At 39.4% G+C, this 19602-nt stretch overlaps 1 protein-coding gene across 1 annotated transcript in view; it reads left to right on the top strand.

Moving 5' to 3' along the window:
• Positions 1-19602, top strand: part of PIK3C2G (phosphatidylinositol-4-phosphate 3-kinase catalytic subunit type 2 gamma) — a gene marked incomplete at both ends in the record, with an annotated part of 201175 nt that overhangs the window by 166730 nt on the left and 14843 nt on the right. The window contains 2 exons of the mRNA XM_082311225.1: positions 5368-5443; positions 12836-12930. Coding sequence (XP_082167351.1) covers positions 5368-5443; positions 12836-12930 — 171 coding nt within the window. The remainder of the gene's footprint in view (positions 1-5367; positions 5444-12835; positions 12931-19602) is intronic.

Here is a 19602-nt window from a genome sequence, read left to right as displayed (position 1 = left end):
TCATGCCTTAAGTGCATGCTTTTTAGTCCAGACTGAATTCTGATTATGAAAATTGTGTTATAATTAAAAGTAGGTCAGAATGTCACTGACCTTTTCTGCTAAATGGTTTGAACGAAGGAGGAGTGGTGGAAAATAGCTGCCTTCTCATTTGCACTGTAGCTCAAATGGAATTAAATGTTTCTTTAAACCCTTCTTTAAAGAACAGAAACTTCAGGCCACCTTCCTCTGTCTCTGAATTTTAGTATCTGATCCAAAAAATGCAGAAACATCAGCTGATGGAGATATTTGCTGTTGGGCCAGTTTAAATGCTTAAACGTGCTCATATGTCTGTCCCTATTCAAAGCAGTTTTTTAAGTCTCTGGGTTACTTTCGGCATAAGCCTCATTCACTGATTTCCTCTTAGGCATTTGTTGAAGAGTTGCCTAGAATAGGAGTGCTTTTCCTAAATTCAGGTTAACACTCAGTTATAAATAACTACACCACCAGACTAACAACAAGCTATATGAACAACAAGCTATATTTATTACATCAATCACTAAAATGCAAAAGTTGATGCACCTTCATTGTGATATTGAGTCATTTAGGATAGGATCAAAACCAGCACCTTTTTTAGTTTCATTCTACTCCTCTCAAACCAGTGGCCACATATGTGATCACACCGTAAGAGTATTTAGTTTTGTGCCAGTTGCACCATTGCTGACTGGCTCATCAGCTGCACACGCTGAAATGCCTGGGTCTTCTAGATTAGCAAGGCAATGTACTCCACAATGTTTAGGCTCCTGGAGTTTTGCTTCATTAAGTGGCAAAACAACCAAGTGGTGCCACCAATAAGAGATGAAGCATCGAGAAACAATAAATTGAAGGTTGATAACATGGAGGAGGACAAAAATATACATTATCAAAGTATAAATCAAATCTGTGACAAAAGGCAGCTGCTGCTGACCACTTCTGCATTTTTCTCTATTTCACTCTTAACTCCAACTGAGCGATGGGCTGAACGGAGATTGCAGCCCAAATCTCATAACATATCATATAAATTAGGGCTGCCCTACTGGCTTGTCATTTTACTACTGTATTGTAGGAGGGCTGTATGCTCCCTGGGGACACAAAAGCAAGGTAAGGCTCCATTAATTTAGTCTGCTCTGGGCCCTGGTGTCAAACAGCAGCATTCACAAAGCTGAATGTCTTCATGCTTATCTTGAAAAGACAACTTATACCTGGCTTGGGTATTACAAGTGAAAAATCTAAAGCTGAATCTAAGGCAATGTTTTATATAGCAACCGTGTGCTTTTAGTAACATTCTATGGATAATCTTCCCATTCTCGTTGTTTAAAAGAAGTGGCATTTAATTTGTGGATATTGTTATTGATAACATAGCTCAGACACTAGATGTACATACTGATCTTGCAAAACTACATAGCATTAAATAAGCAAATGTTATTTGTCCCACATCTTTCACATAGATTGGGTTTGTGTGCAAGTTCAGTGGGCTTGGATGTTTGAGGGGGTTTGTTTATCATGGTGGCAGGGTTTGGCAAACATAATAGTAAGTGCAGGTGCACAGTAGGCTAATCAGTAAACAGAAATTAGGTATATTGAGTTTTGACTCTAAAAATTTTCTAAGTATCCAAATTAAATAAGGACTTTGGGGCCAAAGATAAACCTAGTGCAAGCAGGTAAACAAACAATGACAGTGTATCAGCTATGGATAGGTTCTATAAACAGCTTTATGGTGACTTACCGGCTGTGTAAAAGGGCTTTAAAGAGGATGTAAATGGAAATGATTGTAAATTACGTTCACTCATTTTCAACCATACAGTGAAAACCAGGACCACAGCGTTGTTCTAGAGTGACTAATGTTGTACACTATAAAAGTAATCAAGTTTGACAAGAGCTTCCCATATTTCATTTGTATTTTATTCACTGGCACTACTTGGGATTTGCAGAGATGAGAAAATAGCTCCCGCAGTGCCCGTATGGAGGTACATAACGCAGTGGTACAAAGTGCACCTGAGGTATGTGGGTCCCTTAAACTCCCACCGCTCCTGTACTCCTGCAGTAAGGCATCCAGCAGAGCCAAAATGGGGAGGGTTCAAAGTCCTCTCTTTTCCGCTGTCCTTTCCTGAAGTTATAATAGCTGCAGCAAGGTCAGCTTTTTCTGGTTTCTTTCTTTCCTGCTGATTCTCCATCCTGTTAAAGTATAACAGGTGCATGGGTGTTCTCTGACCCCAAATCTACTCTAACACAGCTGAAAAGAAAGCTGAAAGCAGAGGAGAGGCTGCTTTTCTTTCTAACGAAATTAAATACGGCTTGAAATCTGGCTGTGTTTCACTAACAGCAGAGTGCTTTTCTAGTTAGCCTCTGATGGAGAACAGTAGACAAATTCTACCATGCTACAGTGGTGCAGGGCTGTGCCAGCTCCCCTGATGCCACTGAAATTGCTTATTTCAGTTTTATCCTAGTGGAAGTGAAGATGGAATTTGTCCCTTTTGAGTTTAATGGCTGAAAAAAGGTCATGCATGAGTTCTAGCCAGACCAACACTGGGGCACCCATACAAACCTGGAAGCTCCCCAATAGGCTAATGTTATCGAGTGACATGAAAAAATATCAGCATTATCTGTTAAAGAATGTTGTCTTATTAGGTAAGAATGGTTAGACAAATTATAGGAGTCTGTCCTAAAAATCCCTAAATGGGCAGTATTTTAGGGAATTTTCATTTACCAATTTAAAGGTAAGAATTCCAGGGGAAAAAGGGCAGGTGAGTCCTTGTGGTCATCCTCAGTGCCTGCCTATCTGCCAAGACTGTCACAGGATCTCTAAGATTCCCACCTGTGGTCACATCTTTGTAACAACAATTGCTTGTTTAGAAGTGGACTCTATCCATCTAAATACAGTGTGCTTTTGGTCATACATATATTCAAAGCTCTGATGTGCCTGTTTCTATTTAGCACTGTAATTAGATGCATGCTTAACTCAGCATACGCTTCAGTCCCATTGATTGGGGTCCAATTGAAGTCCCATTGATTTAGGAATCACCTGAAAGTTCAACGTGTACCTTAGTGGTCTGCCGACAAAGGGTGAACAAAAGAAGGCACTAGCACACTTTGCTGGTGGAAATCGAAATGGTGGACTCCTGCAACAGGCAGATCAACACAGTTCAGGGAGAAATTGCTGTCTTATGAATAACAGTGTGCAAAATGCTTATTGCCAAAAACATGTAGGAGATCTCCTCCCTTGCTTTAGAAGCACTTTGTCCTAGATAGACTGCTACATCTGCCCCTGCAACATGACCTGCTCAATTATGGTTTTGCGTTCCATTTGCCAGCATTATCCTTGCTGCCTTCCTCACGTGCTTCAATACCTGTTGAGTGCAATGGACACACAGACAGCGAAAGCTTTGAAATCAGTGCTGTGGCACCAACAGTGTACATACCTGTCGTGTTCATGCGTGATGTGAGATCTGCACAAATTCCACATCTGTACTTAAACCAAATGTCTTTTTTTGAGTGTTGTCTCCTTTAGAAATGAGAATTTGGAACTATCACCTGAAACAATCTTTGCACCTCCTGTTTACAAACCTCTCTGTTCATATATTTCCATTTATTGCTGAAAGAGTAAGCGGAGAGGAAGCAGAACACCAGGCTGCTCAGTGTGGAATTTTTTATTTCTCTTTCAAGTCAGTTAGTGTATCCTTCCTTCCACCTCCTGCCCACTTCTCTCAAGATCTTTGAACTCGAAGGGCTACTTAAGTTTCTCTGCTTATTTTCATGCTGTCAAATAAAGGCTGAGCTGCCAAAAATATACTCTTTCTACCCTTGAGATTTGCCACACTTGGGACTTGTGCTGAAAGAGCAAATGGAGGTCCCACAGGGAATAACTTGGCTGTTTAAAGCTAGTGGAAGCTAAAGCAGGTGTGTGGGCTTTCCTCTGTAAGCTGTCTTCATGAGATGAGAGAATAATTAGTCATGCTCAGAACAGGCAGGTATATTGACAGTCCACTGCTAATAGCTTAAGGATTTGTCATTCAAGGGAAACAATTCTATTGGTTTATCCTTTTTTTTTTTTCCTGATTTTTCTTTTAAAGAAAATATCAATGTGGGAGGAAAAACTCCAAACAGTAGAACAAAAAATAAAAGGTGACTGCTAAAATAAATCCAGATTGCTAAATCTTATCTTTGTGCTGAACATACACATCTTGTTCCTCTGTCCACTGTAACCACATGTTAACTCCTCACTAGCTGCGTTTGTTACTAAACTCTTCCTTTTCTTTTTTCCTTGCACAAATCATGCCACAGCTTGTCAAATTGAAACAAGACAAATGCTACATGAAGTACACCTTCCCCCTAAGAGACACATTATTTTCAATGGCCTGGGAAAAAACAATGGTGACATCTTAATGCTAGAATCTGAAAAGTCTCTTGTTCTACCCATTCATTACAGTGTCCGTCCAAGTAACATCAGTGTAAATGTAGCAATTCTAACCGTCTTAAAGAATAGCCATTCTGAAATACGGCTTTATGAAAAAGCTAATAAAATGCAATTACTGTCCACCTTTGATTCAGAATCATAAGAGTCCACTTCAGAATTCACATTTTTATTGCCTTGCACAATACTCAAATCTGGGGATTTGGTTTATTGTTTTAATTCTCTACAGCTGAATGTAACTACCTGTTATATATGTTCACTAGAGCAGTCCAGGTCAGTACATAAAAATAAAAGTTATAGTGCAACACACAAGGTGGATTACTCTTTTAAACAGGATGGCGAAATATGATCATGCCTTTCACTCCCTGTTGGTTTCTGGTAGGAGTTAACTCTGTATGGAGCTTTTCAGTGTGAGTGTCCATTAAGCTGCCATGTGAGGGAGGTATGCACAATATCTAAGCCTCAGGGAGGCACACATTAGGGCAGATGCTTGGGGTCAGTCCTGTGCCAAGGGCGAATTTCATGCTGACTACACAATACACAGTAAAGATGTTCTCCTGCATTTGTTTCACAGATGGGCTGCTCTGTAAAAGTAGTTGCAGCTGCTAATACATATCTTGAGCCACTGGAAATCAAGCAAGAATGCAAATCTATGGCCCATGTGGCACTTTGCTGTTTGGAAGTGTGTTGACAGAAAGGGGCCAGATAGGCACCAATGCAGTGTCCCTGAGCCAGTGGTAAGGGGCACCATTGTCTTCCCATTGCCTGAGTAGAAATCATTCTCTAGGGTCCTTGCCCATGATCAGAGGGGAAAGGCTTCCCTTTATTGCTGACTCTAATATATACATTAGAAACATACCAGCAATCTGCTCGGAGGGGAATAATTTAAGGAACAGAGCACAACATATGATATTCCCTAAAGTGTTTTTATTTTCTTTCAGAATGAGCTTGTACTCAGCTTCTTCCTGAATTGGTCCAAAAATACCTTGCCAGAAGATTCATCAACTGTGACCTTAGGTATGTGGATTACCAATCCTACTTGTTTTCTAAGAAGGACTTCTTTAATAATATTAAATATAATAATGCAAAGATAAGTCTAAAGTGTTTAGGTGGCTTTTTCTTGAAGATATAAAGATACCAGCAAATAATTCCTGATTTCTCAAGGTCTCTGAAAATGTGTTACTAATGATGTGACCTGTAGCTTTCTTTCACTTTGACATGTTCTCCTTAGCCTTGCTTCATTTCTTTTTGAATAAACACACCTATATGCAAAGTCAAAGTTTATTTGCACAAACTGTGGCAGGTTTCTTGTTTCACAAAACAAAATCTTTGGAGAAGAATCTGGAGGAAAGGATCTGAGTCATGACAAAGCACAATGTGTGCTTGGACAAGTGAAAAAAATCAGGGATGACTTCTAAAGTCATTTTCACAAGGAGTGGCACAGGTAAATAACAGAATATTATGTTAATGCCTAGGCATACATTATTAATGATTGTGGTAATTCACTTATTACTAAATGAGATTCTGCACTGTTCCCTTAGCCTATCTAAATACTTAACCCATTTCCCTCTTCTGTCCAGCACCTAATTTAACCTAATCTCTGGCGTTACAGTATTAAGAGCCAAAGCATAAACCATAAAATGTAAACTGTGAATGTTTATTGTCTTCCACTGCACTAGTTCTGCACTGACAATAATCTTCTGTAGTAATTTTTTAGGCAAAATAAAATCTCATAAAGAAGCCTGCAGCTGCAATCTGCACCACAACAGTTCAGCTGGTTGTTATGTGCTCCAAGTGACAGGATATTTTCCAAGATCACCAGTTATCCACGTTTCAGAAAGGACTGCAAGTATCTCTGCATATTTAGTTTGCATGTCCATTAAGTTAATTTAATCTCTCTGCAGACAGGGGCTTCATTATCTTTTGCTGGGACCATTTTTTTTAATCCATCAGAACAAAATAAATCCCATTCTGGGTTCTCAGCCTTTGGAAGATTCCCCCTGTGTAGAGTTTATTTGATTAGGGCATGCCATTATCATATTAAATCCATTATCACTAATGGAAATTACTAATGGTTGCTCTACCTTTTACAAAGGAACGAGGAGATAATGCAAAGATGTTCTAGGTGTTAGGAATATACAAGGCTAAATCTTGTCACAGAAAATCCAAACCAGAGTTCAAATGTAACGTGTAGTCTGGGTCCATGGGTTCCTTCTCTCTGTAGACTCTTTAACCAAAGGTGCAGACACGTGAGAGTGAGCTGAGGCATAAGGGAATTAAAGTCCTAGATCTTTAGAAGGATTTTGACATTTCACTAATATATAGGTGCCAAATTATTACAGAGAATCTGGGTATAAAAGTCTTATGCAAAAGCATGAACTGAGTCTGTAATAAAGTTGAGAAATAAATTACAGCCTCATAATTCCTACAGTGGTGTCTCAAGCCAATATAGTCCGAAGGGTAAGCCCTTTATATTTGTTGTCAATGACATCAAAATCAGAGAAGAGATTAAAGAAACAGAGGTCAGAATGTGTTTAGTGGGTGTTTGATGAAAGCTATGTGACAGGTAACCCAATCTGCTGGGTCACTATACAGTTAGTGGAGGTGAAGGTCACAACCTCGTCAGAGGAGATTAATGTGTCTCTGGCCTCAAGCACTATGGTTACAAGGGGGTTATTTTTTTCCTGCTCAGGAACTCTGCCTTTTAAAATTTGGACACTTCAGTTCTAGACTCAGGGCAAAACCCTTGTTTACCGCAGGAGAAAAAAAAAAGAAAAACAAACAACAAAAAACCCACATCCTTCTGGCGTAGAAAATTAATCACTATCATTTATTGATAGAATACCAGTAGCACACAAGCTCCAAATCAGGACCCAATGAATTTAGACTCTGTAAAAACAGAGAACAAGAAGAATGGGCTGAGTTGCTCTGGGTATGGCACCACTTCTGCGAGGAAGGGAATGCACCTGGTTGACAGTCAGTTGCAGTGAACTGTGGAAGCAGGTACGCTTAGCTGTAAACGAGCTAGCTCAGCTATCAGAGGAAGACCAGCCATGCACGTGCTAATTACCCACCTGAAAAATTATTTTCATATATGTTAGTCTATGCTTCGCCCCTCGTTGTTGGAGTTAGGCTGCTGCCATACCCTAGCTAGCTCACTTAGATCTTTGCTGCATGGCCTTCTGCACCCTATTATCATCCCTCCTTTGAGAAGGAGAAGACACAAGTCCAGCTAAGGCAGGAGGTGGCTGATCATGCCAAGCTGCCCGGTAGCAAACAAGGAGTTGCTGGGAAGAGCACCGTGGCCTGGGAAGCTCTTGTTTGCTGAGGGTGCCCTAAAACACTCTTGATTTGAAAGTAAGCCCTGTAGTAATGCCATAGTCAGTTTGGGGCAGGAATTAAGTTCACTGAGCCTGCAGGAGAGAGACAATTTCCATGAAAAGAATACATCCTTCCCCCACAGCTTTCATTGCTTTATGAGCTTACAAGGGCCTTAATTTTTGCCTGTTTTGAAGAATAACAGTTTAATATGGGCTGTAGCTTTCCATGAATCTAGTGATTTCTCTCTCAGCTGTTACGCAAGCAAATCATCTGTCTCTTAGCTAGGATCAATATAAAATAAAATGAATGCCCAATAGAATCAGGTTGTGAATTTTGATCAAGACAGCATCTTTCTCTTACACTGCTTTAATTTATAAATGTTGTAGGTAATTACACTTACTAAAGTAAAATAAAAATTAAAATTTATGAATTTGTACTGTGCTCCTAGCAATGAAGAGATTAAAAATCAGTGCTAAATTTACTTTGACATGAATACTGATTCAGTGCTCCCAGTGGGGTGAATTCTGAATTATACTGAATATTGTCAGCATTTCATTATACCAAGCTCACTACAAGGGACTGAGAGCAGATATCAGGAATGATTTCACAGACAGCCTTGTATAAAGGCCTGTTAAAAAAAGGAAGAAATAAAATCTATCAAAAACATTTTTATATCAATCTTGCTTATTTTTCCTTTATTGAGTTTATATCTCCTGAAAATATTAATAATTTAGACTGTTTTGCCGAAGTTATGAAATAATGAAGTCTTTGCTGTTGGTTATAACAGTGGACAACCCAGGTCCAGTTCTGGCATGTTTGGTTAGTACTCTGTGCATTTCAGTGAGCTTCTGTCCATTTAGTGCAGTAGCGAAACTGGCTCTGAGTCCTTCTAAAGGAAGATCCAAGCTTTCAAAAAAGGCTATCATATGGTATGCCTCTCCATGCAGAATCGCAGTCCTCATGAATAGTCCCTGAGGAGAGTAGGCTGTTTTGCTCCTGTTATGTAGTGTTTCGATCTGCTGCAGATGTAGAGCTTTTGCCACAAGTTGCGTTCCTACTTTAGTTGCATTTAGGCTGTTTCCTGGCCATAAGCACCTCTTGCTGGCTTGTGGGACAAAACCAGTGAGCTAGTCAGTTAATGTATTTACAGCTAACTATCTGAAGTTGGGTACATTGGAGGCTCATAAACCCAAGCTGTAGCTAAAGCAGGCAGATGGTTGGCTTGGGGCATTCAACCCTGGCCCTGGAAACCAAACAGGTTCCAGTACCCTTTGGTGCCAGATGTCAAAACAGGCTGTCACCAAGAAGAAAGGTCTAAGAAAAATCTGAGGGTGCAGAACACAGAATAATACTTAACTCCCTAACAGTAGTTCTGTCACACTTAGTTAATTAGTGTTTTCACATTGCTTTGCAGTCCACATGTGAAATGCAATGTATTATTAAATTATAGTTTCCCTATTGATTTTGTCAGTCTTCTGTGTAGCATCTTCCTTGCTGTTTATATTTCTCATGCATCGTGCAGAGTGTAATGCAGAGCTTATTTTAAAATGCTGCTAATGAAAACATTGCACAAATGATAGAATATAGAGCTGGTAGTTCTCCAACATGCTAAAAAGACCATCTAGATAAAGAAAAGAACTGCATACTTGACTACTCTGAAGATCATTCCACCTTAGGTAGAAATTTGAACACTAATTGCCTTAATTTTGCCATTCAAAAAGAAAGGACCCACAATTTTTTAGTGTTTATGCTGCTCGGTAAAAGAGATTATAAACTGGCACAGTGTTTGAGTTTTTCTGCAGTAGAGATTGGTGGCTGACTTCCACTGCAGAGCACTGGGACACACAGGCACAAGTTGTATAGAAAACTGCTATGAGTGCTTCAGGGTCCTCGTTTAGTATTTGACAGCTTTTGCACTGACACCAGTGAGCGAAGAATCAATTCCTGGGAGGAAAATCCTGCTTCAGCTGAAGTCAGTGGAGCTTTGTCCTGTATCTACAACAGACCAACATTTGGTCTTTGCCTATAATGGAGTGCAAGTAGAGCATGACAGTTCCTAAAAATGCAGGGCCTGAGCTCAAGTCCATCTGCCCAAGCTGGATAGACTGGAAGTAATTATTGTATGTGTGTTTTATTATCATTTGAAGCTAAAATCACCGAGACTTCAAAGAGGCTATGATTTAGCACTGAATGTGGAAAACCTAAAATATAACAGCTGAGTGTAGCTAACAGTCACTGTCTTGTATTATGAAATATAAGCGATAGAAGTTTCTTCTGTGTTTATCAGATTCCCTGCACTCTGATATTTTTTCCTTTTCCTTCTTTTTAGCTTTTTTTTATTTTTTATTATATAGCAAGAGCAAATATTTTAGTAATAGTTGTGCCCATAGTGTCTGTTTCAGGCTTCATTTTACATACTCAATTAGAAATGCATTTTCCCCTCCCATGTTTTTCATTATTTTCAGCTTGGTTAGAAACTTATTTACATTTGTTTTTTTATAAATGAAAATGCCAGCTCCCACAGAGAAATTCCTTGACTGGATATAAGCACTCACATTATGAAACTTATGTAATGCAGAAAAAGGCACGTACTGGTAGGAGAGGAAAGGCACAGTGTTCAGCTGAATTCTAATGATGTAATTTAGCCTCTGAAATCTGTTGCTCTTGCTAAACCACTCAGGATGACCCACTGCAATTCACAAAATTAACAGAGCCTTGCAAGTGAATTGTGCCCTTATGTTAAAACACAGCTCCCCTTGTGTTACACTGTGTTTAATGGTCTCAGATTCTACCTTTCCTGTTGCAACTTAAAGGAAAAAGGACCCATAACTTAAAAAATATGGTAAAATGGCGTTGCATGATGACAGGAAGAACTGATTTTTGTGTGCTTTTTGTTACTCTGGAAAAAACTCAGCATTGTCTGGTTCATGCAGTTTTCATCCCCTATCCCTCCCTGTCCTTATTTGCATACAGCAAGAAATGAAATAAGGTACAGTCTGGCTAAGTGATTTGTCAAAGTTCATAAAAGAGAATAACAAATTAACTGCACCTCGGTCTTCTAAGTCCCAGCTTAGTGATTTCTTCATAAGATTTCAATTCTTCAAGAGTCTGTTTCAGGCCCTTCTCTAATTAGGATGTGATTAAAAATGTATTTTTGTAGTCTCTAAAGGGAAGAAATTGGAGATGGATTCGTATTCTAAAATTCCAGTCCAAATATCAGAAACTCAGAAGTGTTGATATCCAGGCTGCCTGGAAAAAATATGTTATGGCAGTTGTATGTACACGCTGTGTTAATTTGAATTCCTTTCCTTAGGATAAGTGGCAATTGCACTAGCTCTCTGGCTGTCAATAGTACATGACACCACTGTAATTCTATCTGCTTAGAGGTTATTTTAGCCTCTGTTCGCTCCAAAGGTTACACATTTGGTTTCTTCAGAAAAATACAGCCAGCGTGGCTTATTCATTATAACTTCTCCTCTGCTGCCTCCTCTGCTGAATAACAGAGTAAAGGCTGAGGAGAGGGAGTTTGATTTCTTGCTCTTACAACCCTGGCTGTAACAGCTCTGGTACACATGTGGAAAAGAGAGAGCAAGAGCGCGACAGAGAGTGCACAGGTGTCTGCTGAGGCTGAAAGGAAGACGCGGGAATGCTCCTGCTGCTGAGGATGAACAGTCCTGATGCACTCTAAAAAGCCTCCTCTTCCTAGTGCACAACCCTCGCGTGTGACGGTATTCTTTCATTCTCATCACCCTTTCTCATTTCTTCTGCTTCTTAAAAGATATGTTTCTATTTAAAGAATTAATTACAACTATATTGTTTTGCCTCGTGTCATTATCTCACCCTGCAGTGGGTTTAAGGCTGGTGTGTCAGTGGCAGATCCCAATGTGCGTGCAGGGGAGCAGGACTTTTCTGTCTGAGGTCTCAAGGTCAGCTACTTCTTTAACAGGGAGGCGGGCAGAACAGAGCCCAGCTCATGAGAGATCACTATTTTGTCGTAAGGTTAGCAGGATCAAGTTCTTATTTTTCCAAGTATAGCAAATATATAATACTGGTTGTAATATGGCTTTGGTCTAATTAAATGAAGCCCTGTTTGCATAAATCAAACCAGACTAGTTCACACAGGCAGCGTCTGGACTGTCTTTGATGATCACCACATGGGGAGAACCCCGGGTCTCAGATGAAGTGATGCAAAATGGCTCATGTCCACCCTGCTCAGACTTAACACTGCGGAATAAGAAGGTCAGATAGATATCGAAGAGAGGTTGTGTTCACCGTTACCCGCTATACTGCAGTAAAAGCCATTTGTATTTTCTTCGCTGCCTCTGTGGGGCAGGTAAGCCACATTACCCAACTTCAAGGACACACCTTTTTGGCAGAGGAGACAGCTGGCTCAATGCCTCCAGCAGAAAGAAGGAAGAGGATATGCTTAGTCATTTCTTCCACATTATGAGACTCATCCTTCTTGCTTGGAAACTGAAAAACTTTTTTTTCAGTGGGAATGGAATCAAACTCTGTAAATGCATCTGAGTAGAAAAATCTATGAAAGCAATGGGTTGCATGAAAACCATCCTGGAACAGGAAAAATACAGAATGAGGAAGGGAGAATTTATGTATGATAGATATAGATGTTGTTTCTGTAACAGTTGTTTTGGAACTGGTTTGGAAACTTGCTCTTTTTTTCTTTTTTTTTTTTTTTTTTTTGTTTCTGCTGGGAACTGGAAAAAAAAATCCAATGTTTTTAACCAGACAGAAGAATTGCAACAATACTGACTAGTGTCGTCAATGGTTGCTAAAAAAGAACCCCCCAATTATTTGTCACTCAAGCATAAATTTCCCACTGAAATTCAGATTGATGGTAATTAGAAAACAAAAAATCTCACTGTCAATGTATAAACAGGAAAGAAAATGAGTAGTGCATATCAGACCGCTTTCTTCCTTCACACTCCTTATCCATGTTTTCTAATTTCATCCCTGATTTAAGCACACATAGGTTCTTTTTATATATTAGCTCATGTGTACTGCAATATTTTATAGATGTACTTCCGCTGAGCTGTTAACTAAAAAATCTAACTATCTGGCCTTTTTTAGGTCGTCAGTCAACTGATCATAAGCCTGGAGTACAATTAGTCATATCCCACAACAGCACCCGTCTGACAATAATGTTGAAACACATGAGGAACATTGTGAGTACTTTTATCGTAAACTATAACTCATAAGTCCTTGCATTTGCAGAGTACTGTGAAAACATTAATCCTCAAACACCCTTTCTGGGATAACTCATTTTAACTCAAAATAATGACGATGCTGTTCTGTCATCATTTAACACTCGCTTTCTTCCTTTGAGCTCACTCAGTATGGTTACAGGTATGGGATAGATACAGAAACTGAATTTCCTTAATGGCTGGTAATGGCCTTTTCCAGGCCATATATAAAACCAATTTTGATGACTGTTTCAGCCCCTTCTGCTGATGCATTTTGATATCAGTCAGATATAAGGCATCATGCAGCGGCATGACTTTTCGTAGGATGTCAGCCTGGTATTATTGATTGATTATCTGATGACATTACTTTGAAGCCCAGCATGACTGGTCTATGAACAGGGAAGAGCTCGGCAGAGGGACTAGTGGTGTATTTTAAGAAGCAATGTCATTTGGTGGGGTGATGCTCAGCTTTGTAACACGCTCTCTGTCATGAGGCTAAGTGGTAAATGCTGTGTGTTCCTGGAGCTAGACCATGAGAGGGGGAAGCTGGCAGTGCTCCCGCAGCACAAAACAGGTGAGATTGGCTGATGAGGATATCTTGAGAGATCTAGCTGGTGCTGTGTGCGATCTCTCGGCTGAAGCAGTGTGTCTGCTGTTTCATAATGAGTTTGGCCGCCTAGATGTGTTCTTGAATTCCCAATTTCTCAAGTCTCAAGTAATGGCCGTGGTAAAGAGATACTTCACTGTCTTTGTTTAGCTAGGAGATTAAAGCATTTATTAACTGTTGCAGGTTCTCATTGCATACACTGATGCCGCCTCCATCCCAAACTGGATTGCAATCGCTTTCCCTAAATGGGGCCAAACTGAGGAGCTTATGTGAGCACCAGCCAGTAATAAAATGAGACTGAATGTTTAATTACTTGTATTAGACACAGGAGGCTTACGTAGCTCCAGCTGTTCTCTGTTGGCCACTCTGGCTTCTGATTTGCAATTCAAGCATGTTCAGTTGGGTCTATAACATCCAATAAGTCTCTGTCCTGAGAGACTTGTCTTTTGTTTCCTGTGTGCCACCTTGACTGGTGAGATCAGCCTCCGCTGACAGGGCCCATTTATATGAACTTTACCTTCAGGGTATAGTATAAGACCCTCTTTATTTTTTCTATTTTGCTTTTTAAAGCTAAGTGACTTTGATAAACTTCTGGTAAAGTTCTAGTTGGTGGGACAGGTATACTTAAGTGAGTGCCATGCTGGTGGTGCCACTGTGAGTTCAGGCAGGTGATGTGAAGATGTACACAGAGCTGCAGATGTTGGAAATAGTCTTTCTTCTTGTTTCCATCATTTTTAGTGTATAGGCTCCTAACAGTGTTCTTTAACTTAGTAAGTTCCAGCCATTTAATTAAATGAAAATAAATTACAGCATACATAGCTGTGTATAGCAAGAATAAAATCGAGGGTTCAGTTCCCTTCATTATGGAAAGGGACAATACAACTTTAAGTTATTGTCTAGCTTTTGCAGGTAGGTGACTTAAATCAAATCCATTTTAGTGAGTTTGCAGAGAAGTCGTAAGAGTCCAATTCAGTAAGACTAGCAATGATTCATGACTTGAAAATAAGGTCATTGTTTTAGCAGCCTAACTTAGGAAATCATGTTTTTAAATCCTGTGCTTCCGATTCCTTCCTTCCATCCGGCCATCCATCCATCGTCATCTGATCTGAAATATGAAATAGTAGTACTTTGGGGTACTGTGATACTGGAGTGCCTTCAGACTAGTAACCTATAACAGAAAGGTTCTTTATCCCATTAATCATCTTCTCAGCTTTCCAGTCATACAGATCAATCTCTCTGACATGCTCTCTTTTCTTTGTCCTTTCCTTTGCTTTTTTTTTTTTTTTTTCAGTTGAACTGAACAGGGATTTTAAAAGTATGCCAAGATCGTATCTTATTCAAGACATGTTAAAGCTATTTCAGGTACATTGAGTCTTTTGCAGACTCTGACTAATTATATTTTAGTGGTTCATCTGTGCAGAGATTACTTTGCTATCTTGTTTTATTTCATAATTTATAGTAAATAATTTTTGTGCTGCTCTTCCCCATTTAATTTATCTCTTTATAGAGATTTTATGATGTGTTCAGATGTGAAAATAATTGTAGCGGGCCAAATTAATCCCAAATGTAGCTTCACAGAACTGACAGGAATTGTGATAGAGACTTTTGATCCATGTAAATAAATATTATTTACTATTTGTGTGGGTTTACTTCTAGGGGCTTTAATAGGAGATCTAGATCCTGCTGTGCAAAGCCTATATTAACATACAACACACAAGAGAACCCCTAAGGAGGTGATGTTGTTTATAGCCATGGTAAAGTGAAACAGTTTTTTTAAAGGACAAAGTCGAAATAGTGCAATGCTATAGCTTTGCAGATTTTTTTCATGAAGCTAACCCCATTCATGTGCGGTGTCATAGACAAAAAATGCTATAGCAGTTGAGAGAGTATTGGTCTGGTGCAGACCTGCCAGAGGACTGTCTTAGGTGGGTGCATGCCCGGACTCCACAGTGCAGGCACTTTGTATCCGATTCATCCACATGTGCCAAATTTGCTGTAGATGTACAAGCCAGTCATTGCTAGATCTGCTTCAGAATGTCCTCTCCCTTGTCCTCTCATCAACATTTCAGTCATGTGTTACAAAAGCCAGTCCTGCTTGAAGAAAACTCTATCAAAAATGCTTCAAAGAAAGACCGAGAATGGAGAAGAACAGCCTTATAGATTTTGTGACTGGAAAGGACCATTAATCTAATCTAACCTCGTGTAAGGCACAAGCTATATCTTTTCACTGAGAAAATACTTGCATCTAGACCAGCAATGCAGACAGAGAAACTGAACAGAGAGATGTAAGACTGGTTGCAAATGTTTGTCTGCAGTTTAAGACTGCGGGTGCACAATGAAGACGAGTTCTGTTAAATAGATATTTATAAGATACTAACCATGTTTCAGTCTCAAGATTTGCCTCAGGAATTCAGAGTTTTATTTGAATCCTGAGATTCTGTAAGTCAGGTGACTCACATCAGACTCATTGCTTCTACTCACGATTTGAACGGCATCACTATGACTGCTGAGGAAAAAAACTTTAAATTCAATTTTCGAAGACGCAAAAGCCATAATGCTAAAAAAATGCAATTTTCCAAGTATGCATAGTATATAATTTTAAGTCAGCCTCTTGGGGCATTACTTGCTCCACTCAAGTGTAGACAGTGCAACACCAGGCCCTTTATACATAGGCAGTACAGGCAATATTGCCTTAATAAAGTGAAGCTGGGCTAGAAGGAAACCTTTGTGGAGGGATGAAAACTGAAGAGGTTATATGGAGAGACCTCTGAGTCATGGAGGATATGGCAGCAGGAGGGGATGAGACAGGGCAGGCTTATTCTACAAACACAATAGTGCAGTACCGGGCAAAGTGCAGTAAGTGGTCTTGGAAGGAAGATACAGGAGCCTTGGGGGAGGATTGTTTTGGCATGTGAAAGGACTTGTTAGCTAAGAACAAAACAGTCCAGTTGTGGCAGCAAAATACCCAGAAAAATAGCAGCAGGAAGGAATAGGAGCACAGGAGGAGTGCTAGGAAGAAAGCCTGAGAGTCTGCCTTAAAAAAGTAAGCTCCTAGATCTGCATAGAAGCTGTGGAGGTGGATTTATGAAAATTGAAAGATGCGTAGGTTTTGAACTTGAAATGCTCAAGTCCAGTTCCATTCATCTGTATTAACCAACACAGAGAATGGGGGATATCAAGACCATACCAGATCTTACATAGAGCAGACTATGGGCTAGCTTTGTACTGCACAGCCAGAAACAGCCAGGTTACCTACTACTGCACTGCTGGGCTTGCTCGTATATTCAAGACACCAGAGGCAAAAGAAATAGCCATTTCTGAAGTTCAGAAAAGGTTGGGTAATATATTTCTTTTCCTGTTTTACAGAGAACCAGGAGGGAACAGTGGTTCAGTGTTGGCTCAGAAGGAAGTCTGCTTTGTCTGCTGACTTCATTGCCATGACTTCAGGCATGCCCTGTTTTTCTAGATAAGCAGCTAAACTTTCAGTCCTCGCTGCTAAACATTTTTGCCCATTACTTCTTGTGGACAGAATAACTCCTCAGGGGCAGTGGGGAGGAGAAACAAAGCCAACTTATCCTGAACCTCATGCCAATAAATGTAAAATGTTACTAGAATTCAGGAAAGCGTGTGTGGGTGATGAATTCAGAACCAATTTTACAGAGGGAAAATTTGCTGGAAGAAAAATAAACTCTTACAGTACTTTCCAAAACTACTTCCAGCTTTCCTTTTATAAAAGCTCTGAAGCTGTCATGTACCACTCTTGGTGATTAGTGATTCTGGGGTAGCTGATATGTGGGTGATGAATTAGTAATCAGCTTTAGGCTTACACAGATATCCAGCCTCTTTCTATTTCGTGTCCTATACCACCCGAGTGCAAATTGCTTCCAAAAATGTTTGAGAGATGTGATGGCTTAAATGCTTTGGGAAGAAAGGTGAGAGCCAAGCTTTCCCTAAACCACGGCGATGAAATCTATTTCTAAGCCTGCAGGTGCACGGCTGTAGGGAAGTTCCCATGTACAGTACAGGTAGATGCTCCGCTGCCTTTGCTGGGCTTTGTCTCTAGCTTGAGGTGGGCAAGGGGTGGGGATTTTTGTTCAGTCTTAGTTGGTTCCCATCATTTGTCTCATGGGCCCACTAACTTTTACACTTTATGAATATCATTATATAGATTTAAATGGAAAATATATTACCTGCCAGCAATGCAATGCCTGCCAATTAAACAAAAAGCCACATTATCCTTTCAGAATATTATGAATGTATCCTGCTTTCTTTACTGCAGCCCACGGATCAGCCAACAGGGATTGGGAAGAAGTTGCATAGGTCGGCCAAGCCTGGCCAGTCATCCAGGAATGGAAAACAAGTGGAAAAATCTCTTTGAGCTGAACAAAAGTTATTCAGAAAGTATCGGTGACAGAATGAAATCAGCAGTTTGGCTGATGGAGGGAGGTAACACATTCAGATGGAGTTCTCTCTAGACTGGCACAAAAAAAACAGAAGAAAAAGCCATGAAAAGAAAGCTCTTGTACTAATTCTAGCTTATAAAGAATGTGAATTTAATTTTATATTCATAGGAAATGCTTTTACTTTAAAAATGAATGCAAATTAGCTTACATAGACTATGTTCTCTTTTTGGACTGAAAATTAGCTGAACACCTTTAAACACAGGATGCTACTACTCAGCAGTAGTTTAAACTGGGAAGAGATGAGGTCTGTTTTTGTGGCACAGGCATTATTGTTGGATTCCAACATATTTGTTATGAAAGATGTTTGACAAATATGTTGTACAGAAAGTTGTGTTATTATTTCTTGTTAAACCCTTTAATCTGTCACAGTTGCAGTACTGTCTCAGCTCTAAATTCTAACTGCTAATTTTTAAATAAGTAATTCCCTACATAGTTCATATGTGCTGAATAAGAAAAAAAAAAAACAACAAACAGTGAGCTTTGTTTAATATTAGTGATCTGGGAGATGAAGGTGAACGTAAATTAAATTTGCCACTGGTTGCAAATGAAGAAATCATTAAAAATAATAGTGGAGACAGAGCAAGATCAAGAGAATAAAAGTAATTTCCAGAACCCTACAACCAGCTTGGACAAATGAAAAGTATTTCCTCAGGGAGGTATAGATCTATATCCCACAGTAATGTGAAGATAAAACAAGCAAATGGTAAGACATGAGGTTGCTATGAGAGATGCCAATGAGAAAGGCCAGATCCTGCTGTCATGGTGCAGAAACAAAGTAGTTCATCTTTATAAGGCTTTGATAGTAAAATATTTCTCTCAGGACTTTTTTTTAGAACTGGAATATGAGTTCAAAGAACAGTTCTGTGTAGGGTTACTTGGGAGTGATTGATTCTTCAAGAGTGATTTATTGTTACTAAAACTTAACTTAGCTAAGAACAAACTAACAAGGACACGAGTCAATTGTGCAAATATTTAAGGCAGAAGACAGCAAGGTTCAAGAGGAATTATTTCGGACATTGAGCAAGAGCATAAGTAGAAGTAATGAGAGGTAATTAAGGAGCAGAAATTGCATGCATCATATAATGAAATGCTTTCTTACAAAGGGAGATGGCAAGCTGTAGAATAATCTAAAGAAAAGTGGAGGGAGCTCTGTGCAGTTTGAGAAATTAAAAATAGTCTGGATCAGGCATAAACAGACTTTTTTAACTAATTAAGAAATTGAGAAGAAAAATAGTGCAGGCTGAAGACACAGATAATAGTGTCACTATTTCTTTATGCATTTTTATATTCACTTACTATCTGTGCCTAGGCAAGGAAAGAAAACAATATGTATGTGACAAAAAGATAGAACCAAAACAACAGCATTTGCTTGTGTTTCTTTTCTCAAAGGCTAATTTTCTTTCATGCCCTCTAACAGGCAGCAATGGTGTTAATCCTGAGTGATTTCAAAAGAAAAGCGAAATGTGGATGTTTTCTTAAGAATTTGTTCTCCCCTGTGCTTTATCAAAGAGAGAAGAAATTCTGGGATCTATGTTTCTAAGGGTCCAAACTAGATCAGTCTTACCTCAGCCAGTGTCATAGACT

The sequence above is a fragment of the Platalea leucorodia genome (assembly GCF_965183815.1).
Source record: "Platalea leucorodia genome assembly, chromosome: 4".
Taxonomy (NCBI): Eukaryota; Metazoa; Chordata; class Aves; order Pelecaniformes; family Threskiornithidae; genus Platalea; species Platalea leucorodia.
Note: the sequence above shows the minus strand (reverse complement) of the source record. Positions and strands in the feature narration are given on the sequence as shown.